We start from the raw sequence: 27,044 nt of genomic DNA on the forward strand, positions 1-27,044 counted from the left end.
CTTTTTCTCTTAGCTTGTCAGTAATGACCAGGTGAGGATACATGTCAAGAAAATTAATCACCTTCTAACAGGATTAGGACTAGAATTAATGCAGATCCTGTGCCCTTCCTGTTCAGGCTTTGGCAGCCCGAGGTCCACCACTGCTCAGAGACTAGCTGGATAGCAACTGCACCCCACAGCATCCCACACTGTCCTGGGATCCTAGGGGGTGACCTTGTGAGATTCAGTACCGAGTTTCTGGGAGACGGCGCTACGGTTGTGATTGGAACTGTTGGCCGACCCATCCCTGGACGCCCAGTGAGGCAAACGCATCTCCTGTTTTCAAGGTGATGACACCGGGCTGGAATGTCGCGGGGCCAACCAGTCCGTCCTGCCAGACAAGTTTCTGGTCCTGTGAGCTGCGACCCACCGCGTGCTTCAAGCTGATCTGGCCGGGGAGGCGTCTGAAGAAGCAGTGCTGAGCGCTGCCCACATTTAGCGGGCGTCTTCGAGCAGCTCCTCCAGCCCTCGCAGCCGCCCTGGGACGTGCGGGCACGAGCTACCCGGTCACTTCCAGCCCGCGCGGGCCCCGCCTTCGCCTCCCGCCTCCTCCCGCCCCGCCGCTCCCACCTTTTCTCAGGCCCCCACCTGCCGGCACGCAGAGGCGGGGGCGGGGCCGCGGGCCGGGCCCGTGACGTCACCGCGGGAGGCGGGGCTGTGGGAGCCGCAGTGCAGCGCAGAGGGGCGGGGCCTGCGGCGCGAGAGCCGGAGCGCGGGGCCGGGGCCGGGAGAGGTGCGCGGGGCCGGGACCCGCCGACTCCGAGTCCGGCTCTGGGAGGCGGGGCGGGAGGGGCCGGCCCGGGGGCTGGAGCTCCGCGCGGCGATAAAGCGGGTCGAGCGTCCTCCTTTTCTCCCCGCCTCTCCTCCTCCTCCCACCTGGGCCTCTGCGTGGAGACGCGCACCTGGCAACCGGAGGCCGCGTCCCCGCCTTCTCCGCTCGCGCCGGGCGCCGGGAGCCTGCCCGGGACCTCGAGACGGCCCCCGGGGCCCGCCCCTCCGCCGGAGCCGCGCTCGCTGCAGGCGGCCTCGAGCGCTCTCTCGTTGATGCCGTTTTGGAGGTGACCGGCGCGGCGGCCGCTCGGTGCTGGGGCGGCGTTATTGGCCGCTGCTCCGTGGGACTCCAGGGCGCGGCTGCGAGGTGGCGGGGCGCCCCGCCTGCAGGACCCCGCGCGCAGCTTTCGGGCGCTGGAGGAGGCCGCCACGGCGGCGCGGGAGCGGAAGATGTTGGAGCTGAGGCACCGGGGAGGCTGCCCCAGCCCGGGGGACGCGGTGGCTCCGCCACCCCGCGAGGGAGAGGCGGCCGGCGGCGACCATGAAACCGAGAGCACCAGCGACAAAGTAAGTGGAGCCGCGAGGGGGGGCCGCCGCGCCCTCCTGGGTCCTCGTTGGAAGCGGGGCACCTGAGAGCAAGGGTGGGGCCCGCGGAGCGTCAGGTGAGGCTGCAGGCTGCCCGCGCACCTTCCTCGCTGCCTGGCACGGCCTCCTGCTTCCCCAGAGGGGGTCTGGATCCCCGATCCCAGTGGCGGTGCGGTTCCCAGGGTGACCGCGGCCGCCGCCCGGGATACATGGGTCACTCTGCCAGGCTGCAGTTTAGCTTCATCCCTTTCCGGTCCCCTCTTGAGGATCTGGGGCCGACGCTTGAATCAGGATGCAGACCTGCGCTCCTAGGGGCTACAAGTTTGTAGCTGCCACCTCACTCCTCTCCTCGGTAGAGGGAACAAAGTTAGTAAGGACTGGAGACGTGCACCTTGGGCTCTAGCATTTCATTGGATCCTGACGCAAGAGGCTTGGCCTCTCGCGCTACCCCATTTGCACTTTTATTTCCTCCGTCCTTTTTCAGCATGATAGATTTTGGAGGTTTGAAAGTATCATGCACGTGACAGTAGTAACCTTCCAGCTTCTTTTGAGTACACCTCAGACAGTGCAATTCTTCTGTCTACCAGTAGATTTCATTTAACTCTACACGTTAATTCATGAAGACTTTTCACTCCCTTTTCTATAGATTACTCTTCTTTCACATTTAAGAATAAGTAGATGTAATATTACTATTTAAAGCTAGAAAAGAAATTCAGGTGTGTTTGGTAATACAGTGGTACAAGAAAGAACTTGTGAAGAAATGCAGCTTTATGACCTAATGGACTGGGTGGTTTGGGAAATTGGGCCAGAGAATAGATTGTTTTATAAAACCGTTTAGAAAATTCCATTTTATTTGGGAAACCTGAAATACGTAAACTTTTTCTAGAAGCATACCTTGGAAGCAGGCGTTGCAGTTTGAATTACAGAAGTGAGGTGGATTGCCCAAGGTCAAGTTCATGCCTTTTGAAACTAGAACTTACGTTTCCTGATTCCTTTTCTTCTGGTTTATGTGATTACTGAGAATTTCTGGCAGTTCTGATTTGCGGAGGATTCCACGTCAAAGTTGATGTTAATGAATTTCATGTAACCCAAATTACAAAGCCCTAATAGGAACATATCACATGATAGCACGAAATAAACATGATTCTTAGGACTAAAACTTTAGAATCAATTGGGTAACGCTTTTTTCCTCTTGCCCTTGATGGCAATAAGTAGAATAAAATGAATCTGTAATAGAACATATGTGTCAAAAATTACCCAAATTATAACAATTTCCAGCTACTGAAGGTTGAAGTTACAAAACTAGAAACAGTGGGCTGAGAATAGTCTTTGTGAAAACTGCCTTGGAAACTAAACCCAAAATAGAATTAATTAGGCTGGGATTTGTTTTGTTTTGTTTTTAGCACTGGTATAGTTTAGCAACAAGGAAATGCCAGCTTCTCCATGTTGACTTCCTTAACTCAATAAAGCTAACAAGCTTTTAGTAAGAGAAAAAATGTTCAGGAAGCCATGCATAAAGTATCTTTGGAGTTAAGTTTTTTTTTGTTTTTGTTTTTGTTTTTTGTTTTGTTTTTCTGTTAACGCCATAATGTATTTAAAATGGAAACTACTCTGTGGTGTGATTTGACTCATTCGAACTGCTGTCTCTAGCTGTCTGTGACTGAGTTACCTCACTGCATATTTATTTATCAATGCAGTACTGTTGGCTTTGTTTAATACATGTCCAGCTGGATTTTGTTTTCTGAAAGTAGACATTGTTATATGTAACCTGCTTTGTCACGATTTCTTAGGATAAACATATACAAACCATATCTAAAATACTACTCTCCTTTTAGAGTTTATCACAAGGAACTTTTGACTTAGCAAGCTTATAGATGTTGAACTCTATCCCTGTCCGTCCTTTCTTATCAGGGTGTGTCTTTGAATACACGTATATTTCCAGGTCAAGGGCTATTTTAAAATCAGCTTGCACATTGGAGGCTGGTTAATATTTGGTCAGTTCAGACCCTGAGGGGCTTCTTGTTCTGTTGCAGTAAAGGCAAAACTCTTGGGGAATTAGTGAGAGAAGTGAAGGAGGTATATTATATTCTACTATTATAATACACTCCCGTGCATTGCCATTTTGTAGTCTTTTGATAATAGTGTTATTAACATATCTGGACTAGTGACTTATGCTGAGCAAAGGCTCAGTGATCCAGAGAATTAACATGTGAAAAAAGTACTTCTTAACTGCAGGAGAATGTTCCCAAGTGTTAAATGTTGGAGTGGTACTTGAAAAATGACAAGGGACCCCCTCAAGGAGTCCTGGAGGAGACATGTATGAGTTAGAGTTATTAGAAGTCTGTACAAGGCTCATTGTTAGCATAGAGGCATGCTTGGCCTCTACCTGGAGACTACAGGAAAAGCTCTAATCAGTGGGCAAGGGTTGAGCTGGGAAAGAAAAGATTCCTGGGACTCGCCAGTTTTGCAAAGGTTTGGGTAGGGTGTTCTAGGCAAAGGACGTGTGGGGTTTTTTCTTGAGTCAGCATTCTAGGCACAGGGTTGGAGATACAGAGGAAGAGATAATGAAGGTCCTGAGAGCAAAAGGAGGAGGCATTGCTTAGAGCAGTGGTCCCCAACCTTTTTGGCACCAGAGATCAGTTTTGTGGAATTTTTTTTTTTTCCACAGTTTTTCCACGGTTGGGGTCAGGAGAATGGTTTCAGGATGATTTAAGTACATTACATTTATTGCACTTTATTTCTATTATTACATTGTAATGTATAATGAAATAATTATACAATTCCCCAATAATGTAGAATCAGTGGGAGCCCTGAGCTTATTATCCTGCAAGTAGAGAGTCCCATCTGGGGGTGATGGGAGACAGTGACAGATCATCAGGCATTAGTTTCTCATAAGGAGCATGCAGCCTAGATCCCTCGAATGTGCAGTTCACAACAGGGTTTATGCTCCTATGAGGATCTAATGCTGCTGTTGATCTGAGAGGAGGTGGAGTTCAGGCAGTAATGCAAGTAATGGGGAGCTGCTGTAAATGCAGAGGAAGCTTCACTCACTGGCCACTCACCTCCTGCTCTGTGGCCGGGTTCCCAGCAAGCCCACTTCCTAGCAGGTCGGTACTGGTCTATGGCCTGGGAGTTGGGACCCCTGGCTTAGAGGATATCATCAGTGGTACTTAGGAATAAGGACTGAAAAAGAAAATGGAATTTAGCAAAAGCTCTAAGTAGAAACAGGTTTAGGTTGAGGAACCCGAGAGGTAAAATGTTGGTAGTTATTGTTATAAAGTGGCAGTGCAAGGAATACAGGATGGCAGCTAGAAAGGACAGGAGGATTAACAAAGATTTTTCTTTTTAGGGGAGGGGAAATATATATTTCTGTGAAAGCCAAGCGAGTAAAGATGTTGAAGACAATGGGTAGGCCCTAGGAAAAAGAAAGCAAACATAGGGTAGAGGATTGTTGGGATATCCAAGGAAAAAAAAGAGGGATGTATGTCCCTTCCTTAAGAAAGAAGGAATGAAAGGAGGATACAGGAACATTTTGAAAAGCAGAAAGGAGAAGATCAAATGTTCAGTGCTTTCAGTTTTCTTAGTAAAGTAGGAACTCAGAACCAATAAGCTTCAATGGATCTTAGAAACAACTTTGTTTAACCCAATTCATATATATTTATATTTGTATATATTTATATATAATTTGGTACACAATAAATTTGTGTTCAGTTGAATCTTCCTGCATAGTTCTATAATAGTTACCTTTTGGTCATTTTGTATTACACTCTCCAAAAATGACAGTTCAAATGTGTTCCAGTCATATTTGATGTTATGTGACTGTATGCGTTAGGAATATCCCCATTTAATAGCTGAGAAGAAGAAAAGCAAGGGGAGTGATTTAGGCCTGGGGAATGCCAGAGGTCTAGGACGTAGAGAATTAGAGAATCAGCGAAGCCAGGATTGAAGTGGATGGCCACAGATTCGGGTCAGCAGGGAAGTGGGCTGGTGAGGATCTGATGGGTTGACTGGGAATGAGCATTGTAAGGGAAAGAGCTAAGATCTGACTTATGTAGAGACCAAGGGAAAATTTTCCTTCTGCCCTCTGAAGACTTGCGAGAAAAAAACTTACAAGAGATTAACAGGAGATTAATGGCAGATTAATAGGAGAAATGGAATACAAATTTATTAACTTGTGGGATGGGAGGCGGGAGACAGAGTGATTACCTGAACCCCAGAAGGGGGTGCAGAAACTTGTATATACCATCTTGAGGCAAAGATGGTACTATCATGTAGATGAAACCTCCTAGGGAGCTACCCTCAGAGAGAATAGCTGGTGAATGTTTCTTTCACAGCTTTAAAGGTGTCAGACTCTCAGTAACTGTTTCTTAGATCCAGATAAGAGAGGACCTCAGAGAAAGCCTGGTTGTATCAATGCATATTTTCTCTGCAGATGCAAATCTCTCTCACAAAAGACAGCTTTGCAGGGCTGTTTGTTTGCACGCTCTCTGAATAGCCATCTCAAAATAAGTCGAAGTATAATTTGGGGTGAAATATTCTGATTTCCTTTACTTGCTACACCCTGAAGTGGGAGAAAAGAGGGTGCATATTGAAGCTGCGGCCCCTCAAGGGGAGCACACGTGGAATAGTGTGCTTTCAGGTAAGGTCTGTGTGTGCTTAGGCATGGGACTGCTACTTAGAGATTTTGGTTTGTGAAGTTGAGAGGAAAACAATCCAGAGATGAGTTAACTTCTCAACTCCGTTTGAGATGTGTGCAGCTTCCTTTATAAATACATTATTATTTTCAAATAAACTTTTAATTTTGGAATGACTTTGATTTATGTAACCACCCCACAGGTTTTTGTTGCTGCCCAGATAGAACTGATTTATCAACACCGGAGAATTGCAATAAAGAAAAGAGTTTAATGCACACAGATCCAGCTAAACAGGAGGCCATAGTTTTTATTAGTACTCAAATCAGCCTCCCCCCAAATTTGGAGGCTAGACTTTTTTTTAAAGATAGTTTGGTGGGCAGGGGATTAGGGAATGGGTGCTGCTGATTGGTTGGGGAGGCAATCATAGGGGTACGGAAAGTGGTCCTTGTATGCTGAATCTACTTCTGGGTGGGGGCCACAGGAGTTGTTGGTCTGGGGAGAGTTATCCAGTCATCAGAAATGTAAGAATCAGAAAGGGGTCTATCTTCGCTTCTTTATTAGTGGCCAATCTTCGCTTCTTTATTAGTGATACTATGTATAGGAGTAATTGGAGAAGTTGTAGATCTTGTGATCTCTAGAGCAGTGGCTGGTAGTTGTTTACATGTAATCTCAGCAAAATTCAGTTCCTTCTCATAATCCTAAACTTGTGACCTTTTGTTAGTTTTATAAAGGCAGTTTCGTTTAGGAAAGGGCTATTATCATTTAACCTATAAACTAAATTTCTACCAAAGTTAGCTTGTTTCTTACTTGGGAATGACTGTGGGCAGCTTGAAGGTTAAAGGCAAGATAGTGTTGGTTAGGACAGATTTTTTTCACTGTCATGATTTTCTCACCTTTATAATTTTTGTAAAGGTGGTTGGTTTCATTTATAGAAGGATTACAAAGATTTCTGTGTACTTTTCACTGACTTTCCCCTAAGGTTTGTATCTTACATAACCATGGTACATTTGTCAAAACTTAAGAAATTAACATAGCTGTAATATCATCTAGACTGTAGATTTTATTTGGAAATTTACTGGTTATCCCACTGTCCATTTACTGCCCTGGGATACAGTCTGCAATTTTGTCTACTTTATTTTATTTATTTATTCTTTTGAGATGGAATCTCACTCTATCAACCAGGCTGGAGTGCAGTGGTGGGATCTCAGCTCACTACAGCCTCCAACTCCCAGGTTCAAGCAATTCTCCTGCCTCAGCCTCCCAGGTAGCTAGGATTACAGGCAAACACCACCATGCACAGCTAATTTTTGTATTTTTAGTATAGGTGGGGTTTCACCATTTTGGTCAGGCTGGTCTGGAACTACTGACCTTTTGATCCACCTGCCTCAGCCTCCCAAAGTGCTGGGGTTACAGACGTGAGCTACCATGCCCAGCCTTTATTTTGTTTTTATAAACAAAAAGCCATATTTTGTTATTGTAAATTACTTCTTCATTTCGGTAGACTTCACTGTAGGTTATGCTGATGTCACCTATTAAGTGTAATGAACATTTTTTATAGTTTTTCATCTGTATCTAGGCCATTAATAAATTTTTTTTTTTTTTTTTTTAGCCGGAGTTTCGCTCTTGTTACCCAGGCTGGAGTGCAATGGCGCGATCTCGGCTCACCGCAACCTCTGCCTCCTGGGCTCCGGCAATTCTCCTGCCTCAGCCTCCTGAGTAGCTGGGATTACAGGCATGTGCCACCATGCCCAGCTAATTTTTTGTGTTTTTAGTAGAGACGGGGTTTCACCGTGTTGACCAGGATGGTCTCGATCTCTCGACCTCGTGATCCACCCGCCTCGGCCTCCCAAAGTGCTGGGATTACAGGCTTGAGCCACCGCGCCCGGCCCATTAATAAAAATATTAATGTTCAGATCTACATTTCTGGACTACCATTTGGGCCAATACTCCCTAATTGTTGGTCAATTATCAGTCAGTATTGCCACCTAAAGAATGTTCCATGCTTCAGCTTTTATCATGCACAGCATATTCATTTCATTTAATAACATTTTTCAAAAATGCTAGCTGGTCCCTAATATCGGCAACCAAACCAAGTGATAAGACAGAGCTGGATTTTTAGCTTACTGCAGTGAAGGAGAACACTTACACAGAGCATTGGTAGTATTTTAGAGGGGGAAAGGCAAGGTGTAAATTAGCACTGGTAGTATTTCAGAGGGGGAAAGGCAAGGTGTAACTTATTTGAGAGTTGGAAATTTGGTTTAAGGCAGATCTTTAATGTGGGGAATTGATTAGGATTGGGTAAGGGTCACAATATAACAGTTTGGGTTTGATGGATACACCAGATAAGGATTTTGAGGCAAAAGTTTTCAAAGAGTCTGAGGACTAAACTGTTCATTCATGCTTCCTTTCAAAGAGTTGATGTGTCTTTTAGAAATTTCTGTAAATAACCTGAACTCCTAGCAAGAGTTTCTAGGAATACTAAAGTTATACTAATGAAAGAGTGAATCATAAAGGCATGGTAATGTAATAGTAAGCTATGTAGGGGTGAGGAATGGTAGTTAACTTGAGATTTCTAAAGAATATCTGAGGGTTACAATGTGAATTTTTACTTACTGTTTATGATCTTTAAACAATTCCTTTTCTGGCTGGGCGCAATGGCTCAAGCCTGTAATCCCAGCACTTTGGGAGGCCGAGGCGGGTGGATCACGAGGTCAAGAGATCGAGACCATCCTGGTCAACATGGTGAAACCCCGTCTCTACTAAAAATACAAAAAATTAGCTGGGCATGGTGGCGCATGCCTGTAATCCCAGCTACTCAGGAGGCTGAGGCAGAAGAATTGCCTGAACCCAGGAGATGGAGGTTGCGCTGAGCCGAGATCGCGCCATTGCACTCCAGCCTGGGTAACAAGAGCAAAACTCAGTCTCAAAAAAAAAAAAAAACCCAATTCATTGTCTTATTATTTTGAGAGATATTACCATAGAATGTCATCAACTACATCAAGCTTTGAATGTGTGTGTACCACATTGGGTTTTTTGAGTCTGTCATCCTAAGGAAGAAGCTGAGACACAACATAGAATTTAAAGACACTACTTGAGCCAAATTTAAAGACCTTGCTTGAGCCAAAGTGAGAACAGCTGCCTGGGACATACTTCCAAGTTGCCTGGGGGAGTTCCTTGGTTGGCCTTTGTTATAAGCAAGTTTTTAAAGGCAAAAAGGAACAAGGAATGGGCCGATACAAAGTTGTTTGACAGGAATTCTCATTGCCTTACAGAGATAATATTGATGAGTGATTGGCTATTCATTTTAAAAATGTAAGGTATGAGTTACAGTGTCTAGTGTATGACATTTTATAGCTACTTGGTATCAGCCCAGAGCCAACATAGCAAGTGGCTTGAAGAAGTAATTGTTTAGCTCAACCGACTGAGAGATATGACTGCTGTCACATTTTAAATGCCTCTCTGGGCCTAATAATTTAATGAGACTCATATTCTTCAAAATAAAATTTTCTTTTCTTTTTTAATGCAAACAGTATTTTGTTTGTCAAAATACACTGGGGGAAAAGTGAGACAACTTAATATCTTCTGGAAAATTATGAAGAAAAATTAAGATATATACACATGTTATATGAGTACTCTTTATGTGTTTATGAATGTCATTTTTGTAAAATAGACTCTCACATTTCTTCCCAGATAAGACAGATAAATACTAGGTTTGGTGTGTTTGTTTTCCTTTAACTATTCTATGTTTGGGGATGTCTTTTCCAAGAATACAGATTTTAATTCAGTAAAGAACATAGGTAATTACCTGAAGAACATAGGTAATTTAGGAAATTATAAACGTATTTCTTGAGGCTTGGCTTGGCTCTGTGCATTCAGTAAATGCTTGTTGAGTGCCTATTATAAGCAAAACACTGCTTGAATGTTATTTTTTGTGGCTTTTTTATACTCTTTGAGAAAAGAAGTGGTGTCGGGATTTGTTGCTGAACAACTAACTAGAATATACCAATCTCTTGATTTATGAACTTTCACGGCATGGAATAATGATATAAACTAATTTACTAGTGCAAAATAATTCATAATTTATAAAATATTTGCCTATACTTAATATCAATTTGAGTGTGTTAACAATTATATAGACAAGGGAGATAGCTTTAGTTTACGTGTGAGAAATTGGAATTTGACAGCCTAAATGCCCTGCTCAGGATCACGGTATTTAGAGCTAGGATTTACCTGAAAATTTCTAATTAAAAAAATGTAAAGGAGAAATCAGGTGTGTGGTCCTAAATGTATAAAATCAATTAAAACATTTTTAAAAATTTTACTTTGTTAATACCTTGTGTGATTTTGGACTAATTTTCTTTTTGAATCTATGAAATGTTCACATTGGATTAGAAATTTTTAGCTGAAAGCCTGTGATTGGGTGATTTCTGGCACCTAGATTTAAAACAGCACTTCAAGTATTTCCTTGCTTACTTATGATCAATTACAAGAAATCATTAGCTTTTATTTCATTTTATAACTGTTTACACTTTATTTGGTTGAGAAATGTTTCAGAACTTATTTAATGAGAATGACATCACATTTTGCAATGGCTCTAGAAATGTAGATGAACAAATTTCATTAATGACCAATTGTGGTATGTATGTATATGTATGTATGTATTTAGGTAGAGTTTCTGTCACCCAGGCTGGAGTGCAGTGGCATGATCTTGGCTCACTACAAGCTTCAACCCTCGGGTTCAAGCAATTCTCCCACCTCAGTCTCCTGAGTAGCTGGGATTACAGGCATGCGCCACAATGCCTGGCTAATTTTTGTATTTTTAGCAGAGACAGGGTTTTACCATGTTGGCCTGGCTGGTCTCGAACCCTTGCCCTCAAGTGATCCGCCCACATTGGCCTCCCAAAGTGCTGGGATTACGGGCATGAGCCAGCATGCCCGGCCAACCAATTGGTTTTTGATCATCCCTGAGATACCCCAAGTTTATTATTTCTCTAAGTATTTACTTATTTTCTTATCAGAAAGAGGTGAAAGATATTTTTCAGGTTATGTCATTAAATGTTTGCTTAAGATTTTCTCAGAACTATCAAGATTTTAAACTTTTGAAACATGAAATTGAAAGGCACAAGATGGGAGAAGAGAGTCTAGTTCAGAGTGAGGAGCTCACACCTATGGAAATTTATAGCTGCTTTTTGCAAACTTCATGGCTAAGAAAGCAGTGTTGCTTTTCTACTTTCTGGCTATGGTTGCAGTTCCCTTTATTTGCCAGAACCCATGTCCAGCTATTTAAAAGCTTTCTGCAAGGCTGATGTAGCCAATCTGACTTCATCACCTGGCTGGCCCAGGTGGGATCTGACACCTTGGCAGTTAAGGTTTGGCTCTCTGCTACCTTCCAGTCCAAGCAGGTCATTTCACAATGTGGGGCTATATGTGGGTAAGTGAATATTTATTAAGCCCATCTGGAACGTTACATTTATCTCAATATCTAAAAATCCCAATTTGGGAAACCAAGTTAGACTTGTCTTTCAAGATTGTGCTTTTTATTTTTTCACCCACTTATTATGCTTGTATTTGAACTGTCTCAGAGTTGAGGCTTTGAACAATTCTGTGGCACACTATTCATGTAGAGTTCAATGCAGATAGTGCTCTGGAATTCTGCATGTAGTAGTCCTATCTATAATAATGCATACTGCTTTTAATAAATATGAGATTGATACAAAAAGGTATACACAATGTAAGGATACAAGAAGATAAAGATACCAGCTAGGGACCTAGGTGACTTATCCTCTCAGAGGTATTCCTTCCTTATCTTGGTAGGTTTACAGCATATGTTTGCATCCTCTGTCAACCTTAAATAATGAGTTTCGAATATATGATTATTTGAGCCCAAAGCTTGAGGATGGCCACTTTGGAGCTTAGGGTCAAGTTGCCCTGAATGTACACTCATGAGCAGCAGTTGCAAGGTTGTTGTTTTTTTTTTTTTTTTGCCCCCGTAGATGGAGCTTGCTCTGTCATCCAGGCTAGATGGAGTGCAGTGGCACAGTCTTGGCTAACTGCAACCTCTGGCTCCCAGATTCAAGCGATTTTCCTGCCTCAGCCTCTTAAGTAGCTGGTATTACAGGTGCACTCTGCTACGCCTAGCTGATTTTTTGTATTTTTTGTATTTTTTTTTTTTTTTTGAGATGGAGTTTCACTCTTGTTACCCAGGCTGGAGTGCAATGGCGCGATCTCGGCTCACCACAACCTCCGCCTCCTGGGTTCAGGCAATTCTCCTGCCTCAGCCTCCTGAGTAGGTGGGATTACAGGCACGCACCACCATGCCCAGCTAACTTTTTTTGTATTTTTAGTAGAGACGGGGTTTCACCATGTTGGCCAGGATGGTCTCGATCTCTTGACCTCGTGATCCACCCGCCTCAGCCTCCCAAAGTGCTGGGATTACAGGCTTGAGCCACTGTGCCCGGCGATTTTTTGTATTTTTAGTAGAGATGGGGGATTCACCATGTTGGCTGGGCCAGTCTCGAACTTCTGACCTCAAGCGATCCACCCGCCTCAGCCTCCCAAAGTGCTGAGATTATAGGATTGAGCTAACAAGCCGGCCTACAAGTGAGTTTTTAAGGAAAAAAGAAAAGGCAGTTCCTAAGTTGTTTAACAAGAATTTACATAAAAATAAACTGTTGATTGACTATAGGTAATTCTTTGTATCACAGATTCTAGGAAGGTAAGGAGTGAGGCAGTGAGTCTGGAACAAAATGCCTTTAAGTAATTTCTCCCAGGCTTGCATGGTGTGACGGAAGTCCCATACTCTGGGGCCTGATAAATTTTACATACCTCACATAGTTCGGTCAGCTCTGAGCTATTTTTCTTTTCTTGCTTCAATCAATATATTTTGATGAAGTTATAATTATCATTTTTTTTTTTTGTGGATAATACTTTTGTTATACTAAGAATCTTTGCCCAACCAAAGTCCCAGAGAGTTTATGGAAGATTTATAGCTTTATGTAAATGTCTGTGATCTGTTTTGATTTAATTTTTATATATGGTATGAGGTATGGATCAAGGTTCTTTTTAAAAATTGTTCCAGTACTGTCTGTTGAATTACCTTTGCAACTTTGTTGTTAATCTGTTGACTATATGTGTGTGGGTTTATTTCTGGACTGTTCTTTTCCATCGATCATTTTGTCTTTTATGCCAATACCACATTGTCTTGATTACAGTAGCTTCATAAGAACTCTTGAAAACAGGTAACATAAGTCCTTCAACTTTATTCTTTTTTCAAACTTGTTTTTGCTCGTCCTTTGTGTTTTCATAGAAATTTTGGAAAAAATTCTCCAAAAAAGCCTGTGACATGTTGACAGAAGAAAGCGATGCTCAGCAAGGCTTCTGCAGTGAATGAAAATGGAAATATGGGAGGCCAGACATGGTGGCTCATGCCTGTAATCCCAGCACTTTGGGAGGCCCAGGCAGGCAGATTGCTTGAGCCCAGGAGTTCAAGACCAGCCTGGGAAACATGGTGATACACCATTTCTATGAAAAATGCCAAAACAATTAGCCAGGTGTGGTGGTGCATGCCTGTAGTCCCAGCTACTCAGAAGGCTGGAATGGGAGGATGGCTTGAGCCCAGGAGTCTGAAGGTTGCCGTAAGCCAAAATCACTCCACTGCACTTCAGCCTGGGTGACAGAGTAAGACCCTCTCTCAAAAGAAGAAAAAGAAAAAAGAAAAAGAAATGGAGGGAAAGACAAATGACAGATTTGGTGCCAACTGAATGTGTTGCTTAAAGGAAGCAGATGTGAAGCGTTAAGTTGATGCCCAGGTTTCTGACCTGAGTAATTGGTTAACTGGATTGATGATTCTCCAAAGTAAGAATTACAGGAGGAGGCAGCATTTTGATGTGGAAGAGAGAGAAGTCCATTTGCTTATGTTGACTTACAGATGATGCCAGTGGAAAACCACCTAGAGATGGTATGTTGGAAGCTAGATACGTAAATTTACCAGGAGTCATCTGTGGTCCACGAGATCACGTGGTGGTGGGAGAACACAGGTCCAAGATAGAAAGTTGAGGATCATTATCTTTAAGTTATGAGCTTGGGAAAAAGAAGCTATGAATTTTTAGGTTCTTGTAAACATCTTAAATACCTTCAGCCAGTGGCTTACCCCTGTAATCCCAGCACTTTGGGAGGTCGAGGCGGGCAGATCACCTGAGGTCAGGAGTTCGAGACTAGTCTGGCCAACGTGATGAAACTCCATCTACGAAAAACACGAAAATTAGCTGGGTGTTGTGGGGCACACCTGTAATCCCAGCTACACGGGAGGCTGAGGCAGGAGAGTCTCTGGAACCTGGGAGGCAGAGGCTGCAGTTAGCTCAGATCACACCACTGCCTTCAAACCTGGATGATAGAGTGAGACACCATCTCAAAGAAAGAAATAAATGAGTAAATACCTTCATTCAACGTGCACAATGCTGCATGGCTCTATTTGATCATTAAAAGTATTACAGTACTTCTTTCCTTCCCCTGTTCTCCATTCACACTCTTGTTTTCCTTTTCAAGTCTAGCATCTTTGTAACAGATTGTATACCTTAAATAGAGTTAAACAAGGGGCTCTGCTACTTATTCTCATAGATGAGTAACATTGCTCCAAAATGCCACTATTTAGAAATTATCTTGCATTTTAAAATTACTAGAATGAAATAGGAGAGTCCTAGTTCAATTTAAGTTTTTATTTTGTTTTTCTCTAAAAGGTATAAAATAGAAATCAGGAGCTTAAATGATGTAAATAAAAGCAGGACAGCCTTGTTGAGGGTGTGGAGAGGAGGGTTGCAGCACATCACCATTATTGCCAAGTGGACTTGGAAGTGGCTTGCAGGGAACTTCAGTATTTTTCAGAGCACAATTTGAATGCAAGTCTGATGCTTTTCATATTTTATAAGCAAACCAATGCCTGAGCTCCCTCGAGAGGAAGTGATTTGCCCTTTGTCTCACTGCTAGTTAGAGTTGAAGTGGAGTTAGGGCTGGTGATTCCTGATTGTAGTCACAGGCTCTTTTTGGAGAATGGTGATATTGCCCTAGAGACCTGCGCCATTAGTCACCGTCCCCACTACCTCTCACACCACCACTCTTAATACTCTGGGTTATTAAAGGTGAAAAGAAAATGGGAGGGAAAAGAAAAAAAAAACCTGATGTGTTCCCTTGTTCCAGATGTCAAAGCTCTGTGGCTTATCAGACTGACAGCAGGTGCCCTGCCATTTTCTGAGGGGATTTTCTGTCTGGTTGTTTATTAGTTACCATCTCTTGCTATTTAAGCAGCTTCAGGGGCAACAGATTCTCTGTCACAGTGGGAATTTGACATTTCTATTTCATTTGTCATTTCTGGTACATTGACACATTTAATTTTGTAATTGTATATTTAAAAAGTTAGTAAACTAAACTAAAAACTAAAGTTTATTAGTGCTTTATCAAAACTGAAAATACTCCAAAAGGCTAAAATTATGTTTGGTGAGCCTCCTAATAAGGAATTAGAAGACTTGATTGAATCATAATATTAGCTTACGGCTTATTTGAATTTACTAAGTCCTTGACAGTATACTAAATGCTTCATTTTAGGGATGAGAAAACAGTTCAAAGGGGTGGTGATGTTTGCTGACGTTTTGGCGCTAATAAGGGCTGAGGTTGGATTAAGAATCTTCAACATTCTGAATTGTTGGGCGCTTTTATTCCTAGGATTATCTCAGGCTCCATATCCTGCTCAATATCTATTTGTATTTGCCTTGAGGGAATATTCTCTTTTCTCTAGCCCAGTTCAGCACCCTCACTCCAGTTTCCTCCTCTGTAAGCCCATCTCCCAAGGTGTCTGTGTGTTTACCACTCATACCTGAAGGTTGCCAGGGTAGGATGGAGAGGATAGGGCTAGAGAAGGGAGAGGTTGTAGGAGAGGGAAGAACGTGGCAGTGGAGATTTATAGCTTAAAACTGAGCATTACATGATATTCCTGTTTTGAAAACCCTATCCCTGGAAATTCTGCAGTGACCACCTTTGTCTAAAGGCCTAGAGCTCCCTGCCATCTTCAGCATACACAGTCAGCTCCTGTACATGCACTCAGAAGTCAGTTTGTGTTTTAAATAACTTCTTTAAAAATCTCATCACCAAATGCTGTTGATCGTAGTTTGCCTATCAATAAAATAGAAATGAGGTCTATATGACCTGCTTCAATTGGGATTCTCTCTCGAGGATCTAAAGTTGAAATGTTTAAAAATATATGTAAAATGCTACACTGAGGTAAGATACTACTCTTATTGTTGATGCTTTAATTGTAATCAAATTTATAAAGGGACTCTTAACAGCTGATCAGAATCTACATGGAACTAACTCCAGGAACTCCTGGTTAAGTGGCAAAGCAATACTTATCTGATTGTAGGGGTAAATTTCTGATTTAGAAAACATGGAAGCTTCTTTTGTGGCCTTCGTTTAAAATTATCCTTTGTATTATTAACAGTAGATTTTAGCAAAGGCAATCAAACTTTCCTAACAAAGAAGTATAGTAGTGCTAAGATGTTCAAGATAAGTTAATGGTTGTTTCTTTGTTTCAGATTTTGTAACAGATTTGACACACTGAGCAATAAATGAGTGTATTGGCAAGCGTGTGCTTTTTTAAACATGATTTTGCAAAGTAATTTGTTTTTCTAATTTTAGGAAACAGATATTGATGACCGATATGGAGATTTGGATTCCAGAATAGATTCTGATATTCCAGAAATTCCACCATCCTCAGACAGAACCCCTGAGATTCTCAAGAAAGCTCTATCTGGTTTATCTTCAAGGTATGATTGGATAAAGAGTATATCTTAGTGTACAAGATAGGCTTTGAGGTTATCCCTGTCCATGTAATCAGTCTGACTTTTTGTAAGTTTTCCAGCTCTGGTATTAGGTGGTCAAAAAGGCCACCTAATACCTGAGGGATAGTTCTATCTACTTAATGTATATCCACCCTTAAAACCTTGTGAAGTACAAGAAAACCAAGACTGAGAGGTAATTATTGAAGGTTACTGAGCTAGTAGATACAGACCTGAGATCCTTGCCTTGGGCTGTCAGATTCTGAAGTCTGTGATCTATTTACCACATCAGGTTGCTTTTTCTGGTATCAGAACATCTAATAAAACTCCATAGTCTTTGCTCCCTATTTTTCAAATGCCAGACAGAAATAGAAATTTTTTTTTCTTTTTTCTTTTCTTTCTTCCTTTTTAAAATAAAATGGGGTTTTCACCATGTTGCTGAGGCTGGTCTTGAACTCCTGGGCTCAAGCAACTGCCCGCCTTGGCTCCTCAAAGTTCTGGGATTACAGGTGTGAGCCATGGCACCAGGCCAGTATTTTTTTTTTTTCTTTTAATCAAGTTTAAGATTATTGTCTAAAACTCCACAACCCATTACCATTTTATATTTGTGCAACATATAAAAATGTTTGACTATAAAATTTCAGTTAATTATGTATTACCCTTCATTGTATGCTTTAGTAATGTGAATTATAAAATTTATAAAAGCAAAATAAACCTAAGCTTTTGTCCAGATTAATGTGTGAAGTGTTACATATTGGAATGAAACAATAGTGTTTCCCCAACTTTTTGACACTATGACACAGTAAGAAATACATTATACACCAAATTCCAAGATACACATAAATATATATTTTAACTGCTGCAAAAATGTTATGAATTCTTCCCATTACTGTATGTGATACCTTCTGATTTCTTTTCTATTTGATGCTATTGTATGTTATTGAACAAAAAATGCTACACGTAGCTTACTCAATTGATTTTTTATCCTTGGGTCATAGCCTGCAGTCTGAAAACCAATAGTTTAGTCATATCTAGTAAATGTAATATGAATTTTTCTTTTTTTTACTTTGTAGGGAATAACCATTTTAGGATACGTTGGTTAAATGCAACATTTTCATATTTTTAAACTGATAGAACACATCTTTGGTCTACTATTAAAAGCATGATTATTTTAATAATTCCTGTTCCCAGTTGTTTTCATGACCTAGTTTATAGATGTAACTTTGTTTTAAAATCTCAAGTCTATCTCAGACATGAAATTTTGTATAGTTGATATTCTGTGAGAATAATGCCGGATTCATGTGTGTCATTCATAGTAAGATCTTCCTTAATCACCATTTTTTTTTTCTGATGTAAAGTAACAATAACAAATACTAGCAGCTAATATTTATTTAACATTTACTATGTGCTAGCATTGCCTCAGGCACTTTATATGTATTGACTAATATTCTCATGGCAACCTCATAACACAAGTATTTAAATGTGGAAACGTAGGCAGATATTATATATCAAGGATCATGTAGCTAGTAAGTTATGGAACCACATTCTGAACTAGTTACTGTGGCTTCAATACATGTATTCTTATCTATGATATTTATAAGTGAATTGGTTTTAGAAAATGAACAATGGATAGTATAATGGTTTCAAATTTCTTAAAAAACTTCTCTACAAAGATTGCATGAATGTTACAAAATCTGTTTTATACATTTTTATCCTGTTTTTAGCCTAATATTGAAAATAGACTGTCTTACAAAGACTTACAATTTGTAGATACATAGAACTGAAAATAGTAATTACATAAGAAATGTACATTACCTACAGGAAAAAAAAAATCCTGCAGTCCTCCTGCTAAGACATTAATATTTACAATACTTTGGTGTTTACTCTTTGAAGCTTTTTTCTTGTGGTGTGTGTGTGTGTGTGTGTGTGTGTGTATGTGTATAAAGCAAAAATATATTGTGCTGTTTTCTACCGTACCGTTTTGATTTTCATTAGATGATATTATTAGGAACAACATTTCATGCTCCTAAATATATTTCAGGAACGTTTTTAATGTCTATATGCTATACTTTGTTACATGGCTATAGTCTAGTTTATCCAACTCACCACCTATTGCTGGGCGTTTTGTTTATCACTAAATTTTCACAATTAAAAATACCTCTACATTAGACATTTTCTTTGTAGCAAACTTTGTTTTAATATCCATAAGATAAAGTCCTAAAAGGGACATTGCTTGGTCAAGTTTATGCCCTCCCCTTCCTTTTTTTTTTTTAAACAGGGTTTTGCTCTGTTGCCTAGACTGGAGTGCAGTGGCTCAGTCTTGGCTCGCGGTAACCTCTGCCTCTCAGGCTCAAGCAGTCCTCCCACCTTAACCACCCGAGTAACTGGGACTACAGGCATGAGCCACCATGCCTGGCTAATTTTTGTGTATTTTGTAGAGGCAGGATTTTGCCTTGGCTTAGGGTCCTTTATTTACCTCTGACTAGATTAGTGACCTAGCCCAGTTTCCTAATCCATCCGTTAATCCACAGTTAGTTATATCTATGCAACTACACAGAGCCTTTCAGCCATAGCATTCTTGACTCTACACTCACTTTTAGTTCTGCCCCATACTCATGCTCTCTTGAGAAGTTTATGTCTATGTAGTTTGTTAAACGTGGAAGGAAATAAAGTTGAATGAGTGCAATTTGACTACCTAATGAAGAAACTTGGAAGCTAGAAAAAAAATGTATGTTGTTCGTATTTTAGATCCTGTGTGCAGAAATGACATGATAAAAGGGGTATTTGAAAATGGTGTTTAGTTGGTAGTTTTTAAGCTACATCTGAGAGTTGTTGAAAGCAAGGAATGCTATCTTTTTTCTTTAGAGACGGTATCTCACTGTTTCACCCAGACTGGAGTGCAGTGGCACAATCATGGCTCACTGCAGCCTTGACCTCCTAGGGTCAAATGTTCCTTCCACTTCAGCTCCCTGACACCCTCTCCTCCCCCAACTAGCTGGGATCACAGGTGAACAGCACCACGCCCAGCTAATTTTTGCATTTTTTGTAGAGTTGGGTTTTTACTGTGTTACCCAGGCTGGCCTCAAACTCCTGGGGTCAAGCAATTCCATATCTTATGAAGGCGGCTAATATTTCTTGGAATGAGGGAATGAGGGCTGGGATCGTTCACACCTGAAATCCCAGTACTTTGTGCGGCAAGACAGGAGGATCACTTGAGCCCAGGAGACCAGCCTGGGCAAGATAGTGAGACTCTGTCTTTATTTTTTTAAAAAAAGAGGAGTGAGGACCCATGCTTAGAATACGGTGCATATATGTTACTAGACTTTAAGTTGAATCAAAATCTCTTGTAACATAATTTAAATGCTACCAGTTCAGTTAATAAAAATCAGAAAAGTCCTAAAGAAAAACAACAATTTCAGATGTAGAAGTTGTCATTTGTATATAGGAGCATTCAGAAATCAACATCCATGTATTTGAGTTATTCTGGATTTTTCATACAGGAGTGCCAACATTTTTTATGACATGATCACACAAGGAGTGATATTTGTATGGCACACTGGAGGTGCAGTGTGAGGCTCATGGCAGTGGTGGGGTGTGGTCAGGCATCCCTGGTCCTTACAGTGAGGGATGGGAGATATCAAATCTCAGCATGGCGGGGACCAGCTACTCTACCAGCAGGAAGGTTCTGCTCTGAGGCACAAAGAAAGTCCCAAGGATAAGAAAATACTTTTACTAAAGGCTTTGCCCCTAATCAAATAAAGCAGGCAGTACACTAAACAATAGAAGTGGCCTTCCATCTGTCTTTATCCTCAGTGGCTGACTTCTTAGGTAACTGGTACCTCACACCTTCCTTTCACTGAAATCACTGTTGTTTCAGCTCAGTATTATCTTTCATTACTTTTTCTCATTGGCAGTCCATGCTGTCTCTACCATCTTCTTCAAATCATTCCTGTATTCATCTACCATCCTAACTGAGCATCATCTCTTTTGAGGGCTTTTGTACCTGGCCTGTTCTTCCCTTCCATGTGATCCCTGGTGGGATATGTGACTTTCACATTCACCGTGACCACCTAACTCCTAACCTCACGATTTATTCCCCACTCACATCTAACATAAATTATTTTCTTTCTTGGCTAATATAACTTTAAAAGTTAATTTATCTCCCAGTGTGTGAATGAATGCTGTTTGGTTTTGTTTTTTGTTGTTTGTTGTTATTAAATAAAGTGAAGTAGTGGAATCTTAACGTATAGTTAAGGAAAATATCTAAATCTGGCAAATCAATACTGAAACCACACAGAAAACCTTAAGAACACATTAAATCCTAACTTTACATTTTCTTTGTAGGTGGAAAAACTGGTGGATACGTGGAATCCTCACTCTAACTATGATCTCATTGTTTTTCCTGATCATCTATATGGGATCCTTCATGTTGATGCTTCTTGTAAGTGTTTGGCATTTTCCTAAGCGTCTCTTGCTTTGTTTTTCAACATTTATATATGATTGAAGTAATTTTAGCATATCATAAAAAAGAAGTTAATTCAACACTCAGTCCTAGCGTATTTAATTCCTTTAAGTGTCTTTTGGTTCATGGTATGATCTGACCTAATCTTTTCTGTTTGTAAAATGACTACTCAATGTGTTCATCCAGCAGAGACCAAGATTGTGTAACAGGTACATGTCTGTGTGTCTGACATTGTGCCAAGCATATTTTATAAAAAATATAACATGAGCCTGGGGAACATAGGATGACCTCATCTCTACAAAAAAAATTTAAAAAATAAGCTGGGGGTGGTGGTTCACGCCTGTAAACTCCAGCTACTTGGGAGGCTTAGGTGGGAAGATCACTTGAGCCCAGGAGGTAGAGGCTACTGTGAGCTGTGATTGTGCCACTGCACTCCAGCCTGGGCAGCAGAGTGAGACCATCTCAAAAAAAAAAAGGCAGAAATATACACATATAACATCAACATATGACTATTAGCTGGATCCCTGATTAACTCAGTGTAATGGCAGAAACATACAAGTAACCATATGAATAAATAGTATGATAAATAAACAAGGTAAGTTCTATGACAGAACACGTCAGGAGTGTATGGTAGAAAAGCACCTACTCCAGTCTGAGGGAGAGATGAGGAGGGGCTTCCAGAAGAGACAGTACTGAAGCTGAGTCCTGAAGACTAGGCAGGGAAAGGAATTTCAAAGTGAGGACATCACAGGAGGGGTATGGAGGTAATGAGAGGATGTGATACATTGCAAGATCTGCAGGTTGCATATGTAGATGGTGTCTATGTAGGGGACTGGAGAGGCAAGGAAAAGCCATTCTGGGAGTTTTGGATTTTGGTGTACGTGGGAAGCTCACCTAGTCATGAAGCCAAACTAATATTTAAACCCTTCATTCATTCATGTAACAAATGCTTCAGAGATGCCTGCTATGTGCCAGGCATTTTGTTAGTTCTAGGGATGATGCAGTCGTACTGAGAAAAATGTACCCATCTCTGCCCTCATGGAGCATACTGTCTGCACTTTAAAGAACTGATTGTATATTTACAGTCAGTTGCCACCTGGTGACATTTTGGTCAGTGATGGACAACTATATGATAGAAGTCCCGTAAGATTATAATGGAGCCAAAAAATTCCTATTTTCTAGTGATTTTATTCTAGTTGCCAACAGTGTTCAGTAAAGTAACATGTTGTACAAATTCATAGCCTAGGACCAATAGGCTGTACCACCATATAGACTAGGTGTATAAGAGGCCATACCATCTGGGTTTGTCTAAGTATACACTGTGATGTTTGCACAACAAAATTGCCTCAGGATGCATCTCTCAGAACATATCCCTGTGGTTAAGCAACGCATGACTATATATAATCACAAACTACAATAAGCACTTGAAAAAAAAAAATGACATTCAGAGAGCAAAAAGGGAACTGGGAGACTTTCCAGAGGAACAGTGCCAAGCATGTGAGCTGCAATCTGAAGGTTGAGTGGGAGTCAGCAAGGTGAAGGACGGAGCCTGGGAGAGGACTGTCACAGGCAGAGGATATCTGTGTACAAAAGCCCAGGTACCTAAAGCATGAAACATTTGAAGCCCACAAATGTTGGAACCAAGGAGAAATGCACTTGTTCAATGCATTCGTCAAGTATTTAGGCAGTGCTGAGCATGGTTTGATGATGCACAGTGACAGCCTGCTCTCAGGGGTGCCCTGTGGCCTTCTTTGTTAATATTATCATCATTGTTACTTCTTTTGATTCCTTCTCAGTTAATCCAGGCTCTTATGTACTCACTTCCTTCATCTCTGGTTGCTCTTGCCCTCTTAGAAATGTGTTTATCTGGCCAGGTACAGTGGCTCATACCTGTAATCCCAGCACTTTGGGAGGCCAAGGTGGGCAGATCACGAGGTCAAGAGATCAAGACCATCCTGGCCAACATGGTGAAAATCTGTCTCTAAAAAAAAAAAAAAAGGTGTTTATGCATTTTGCCAGTCTCCCTCCATGTTCAATTCTATTAATAGCTCATAAGGTTATGAGCTATATGATATGGTTTTCCTTTCATAAATAAGTTTTGATGTGAAATTAGACATGACGAAAAACAAATTCCATCAGCTCTTGAAGCCACTTAAAGTGGCTAAGCACCTCAAAGCCTCTTTCACTTCTCTTTTTGTCGTCTCATTAATTTTGCACTTCCTTGGGGAAATCAAGTATAATGAAAATGAATAAGAAGTTAATTTCTTTTTCTGTTAATTTGCCAAGATCTTAAAGTGCTTTTTCTCACAAAGGAAACATGAATAATAAATAGGATAGACCAAATGTGGGGACGGAGGAAGACAAGGTTGAAAGCTAGGTGGGCAGGTGTCTGGGTTTGATTCCAGGTAGAGGCTCACAGCTCCTATTCTTCTGTTGCTGAATATGCCAAGGGCTAAAATGATCACCATTGGCCCCGGGACTTGGGCATTTAAGAAGCGAGTGTGTGTAGAGCACTTTTCAGTGCCAGGTGGTGAGTGGGCAGGCTTGAGGAAGAAAGAACCAAGTGAGAGCAAGGGGCTCAGCAAGGCTTTGTGGGTGAAGGGACCTTTAGTATGATCTTGAGCAATCTATCGGGGTGGAGGGAGCACTGTGAGCAAAGGTCCTAGTGGCTGGAAGTGTGCCACTTGGACCTTTGCTCATGGCACTCCCTCGGTGGCAGAAAAAGGTGGGGTTTTTGTGTGGTATTTTTTTAGCACAGGGCTGAAAAATAATTAGAGATCAGATTCTGGAGGGCCTTGCAATACTGTGTGAAGAAGTTTGGGTTTTGTTTGGGAAGCCGTAAGGAGCCATTGAAACTAAGGGAGATCATTTGAGGTATTACTCTCTTTTAGAAGAAAATTTTGACCTAAGGTATCAGATTTGATACCTTAGATACAGTCACCAGTATCCTAGATACACGGACTTAGGCAGGTTTGGTGGGTTCCCCTGTGATCACCTTACATTTTTCTCCAAACTGAACTGTTGAGTATAATAACTAGGACAAGAATTTGATTTGTGGATAAAAACTGTTTTCTTTTTTCTTTTTTTTTTTTTTTTTTTTTGAGACGGAGTTTCACTCTTGTTACCCAGGCTGGAGTGCAATGGTGCGATATCGGCTCACTGCAACCTCCGCCTCCTGGGTTCAAGCGATTCTCCTGCCTCAGCCTCCCGAGTGGCTGGGATTACAGGCAGGCGCCACCATGCCCAGTTAATTTTTTTGTATTTTTAGTAGAGACAGGGTTTCACCATGTTGGCCAGGATGGTCTCGATCTCTTGACATTGTGATCCACCCGCCTCGGCCTCCTGAAGGGCTGGGATTACAGGCGTGAGCCACCGCGCCCGGCCCCTGGATAAAAACTGTTTTCTAACCACTCTTTGTGACAAAATTGAAGACCGTTTTAAAAACATGCATGTATACATTTGGATTTGGATTTTTTAAGAGAACTGTAAGTGTGTCTACAGTACTTTAGGTTTTTTATATATTTTTTTTCTACTACAAAAGGAAAATATGATTTTATTGCAAGTTATTTGCTTCAATTGGTGAGTTTAATTAAGAAAATAAGAATATTAAAGATCCGGCCAGGCGCAGTGGCTCACGCTTTTAATCCCAACACTTTGGGAGGCCGAGGCAGGTGGATTATTTGAGGTCAGGAGTTCACGAACAGCCTGTCCAACATGGTGAAATCCCATCTATACTAAAAATACAAAAATTAGCCAGGTGTGGTGGCATGCATCTGTAATCTTGGCTACTCGGGAGGCTGAGTCAGGAGAATTGCTTGATCCTGGGAGGCGGAGGTTGTAGTGAGCCAGGATCATGCCACTGCACTCCAGCCTGGGTGAGAGAGTGAGACTCTGTCTCAAAAAAAAAAAAAAAAAAAAATTAAAGATCTAAGTAAAGTAGGTTTGAACTGCTATTGGTTATTTAAGTTTATTATATACACATACACACACACACACACACGCACACACATATATTATGTTTACATAATATTTATGTTAAGAGAATATGGATGGTACACACACATATAGTTGGTAGTCAGTTGATATTTATGTGTTTTAAAACCATTTCTATTCATATTCTTAACTAGATCATTTATATTTTGAGAAGTACACATTGTATCTAGCTTGGAGTTGCCATATAATGTCAGCACTCAAAAATGACTAATTCAAGAAAGTTTTATTAAAAATTTCTAGGAGGCCAGGTGCAGTGGCTCATGCCTGTAATCCCAGCACCTTGGGAGGCCGAAGTGGGTGGATTGCTTGAAATCAGGAGCTCAAGACCAGCATGGCCAACATGGTGAAACCCGTCTCTACTACAAATACAAAAAATTAGCCAGATGTGCTGGTGCATAGCTACATAGTCCTAGCTACTCTGGAGGCTGACGCAGGAGATTCACTTGAACTCAGGAGGTAGAGGTTGCAGGAGCCGAGATCGTGCCACTGCATTCCAGCCTGGGCGACTCAGTGAGAGTGAGGCTCAGTGTCAAAACAAACAAACAAAAACTTCTATGAAATTATAGCTATTTTAATATGGACACTTTTTTTTCCTTCAGCCTATTTGTAGTTTTAAATTATTGTATTCACAGCTTGGAATCACTCTAAGTGATGGATTTACTAAGGCATGTTTTGGTTTAAAGGCAGATATGAACATACAGAAGATAATGAGAGGTTTTTTTCCCCCCTTGCCTTCTAGGAAACTGCTGTTATTAAGTTTTAATCCATGCCATATAATTTAAATAGTGTATTTACTTTTGGCCAGCTGCAGTGGCTCAAGCCTGTTATCCCAGCACTTTGGGAGGCTGAGGCAGGCGGATCACGGGGTCAGGAGTTCAGGACCATCCTGGCCAACCATCCTGTCTCTACTAAGAATACAAAAATTAGCTGGGTATGGTAGCATGTGCCGGAAATCCCAGCTACATGGGAGGCTGAGGCAGGAGAATCACTTGAACTCTGGAAGCAGAGGTTGCAGTAAGCCAAGATTGTGCCATTGCACTCCAACCTGGGTGGCAGAGCGAGACTCCGTCTCAAAAAAAGTTTTACTTTTTCCCATTGTGAGAGTTGTGTAAGTGTATTCAAATTACTTTGGAAAATAGATAATTAAAAATAATCAACCCCAACACCATCGCCCTATTGTTAACTACCAAAATGCAATTAGTAGTGCTACTTGATATATTTTACTTCATAGTTTTTACTTAATTTATATTTGTAAAACCCATGGTTATAATAATAATGTGACTAACACTGTATATCCTGCTTTTTAAGCTAAATATCATATCAAAAGTTTCGTGGCCAGGTGCAGTGGCACACACCTCAGCTATTTGAGAGGCTAAGGCAGGAGGATTGCTTGAACCCTGAACTTCCAATTTGAGTCTAGCTTGGATAACATGGCACAATGTTGTCTCTGAAAAAACCAAAATTAAAAAAAAAAAAAGTTTTGTGGTCTTTATAATCATTAGCTTTACCAGATTGTCTGTTTGATGGAATGTAATCCATCATGCAGTTATTTACTTAAAGTGAATGAATAACAGAATTCATTCAATGCATTATTTAAAGTTATTCAAATCATTGTGTTATTTTTAGACATTCAGGTTATGTTTAGGTTTTTTTCTATTGTTGTTGTTTTCTTATTGTGAATAACACTATCCTGAACATATATATAAATATATGAATAAAATATGTCAAGTAGCACAT

General features: G+C 41.1%; 1 protein-coding gene across 2 annotated transcripts in view; it reads left to right on the forward strand.

Moving 5' to 3' along the window:
- Positions 1–725: 725 nt before the first annotated feature.
- CDS1 (CDP-diacylglycerol synthase 1) overlaps positions 726–27,044 on the forward strand; it is a 70,693-nt gene continuing 44,374 nt past the window's right edge. Inside the window, exons 1-3 of one of the 2 annotated variants that reach the window (XM_039468491.2) lie at positions 726–1,377; positions 16,713–16,840; positions 21,197–21,293. In XM_039468491.2, coding sequence (XP_039324425.1) covers positions 1,261–1,377; positions 16,713–16,840; positions 21,197–21,293 — 342 coding nt within the window. In that variant the 5' untranslated portion in view covers positions 726–1,260. Of the gene's footprint in view, positions 1,378–12,282; positions 13,987–16,712; positions 16,841–21,196; positions 21,294–27,044 lie in introns of those variants that run through there. The other variant, XM_010334757.3, reaches the window with a different exon arrangement.

Source organism: Saimiri boliviensis, chromosome 3, assembly GCF_048565385.1.
Source record: "Saimiri boliviensis isolate mSaiBol1 chromosome 3, mSaiBol1.pri, whole genome shotgun sequence".
NCBI classification, from domain to species: Eukaryota; Metazoa; Chordata; class Mammalia; order Primates; family Cebidae; genus Saimiri; species Saimiri boliviensis.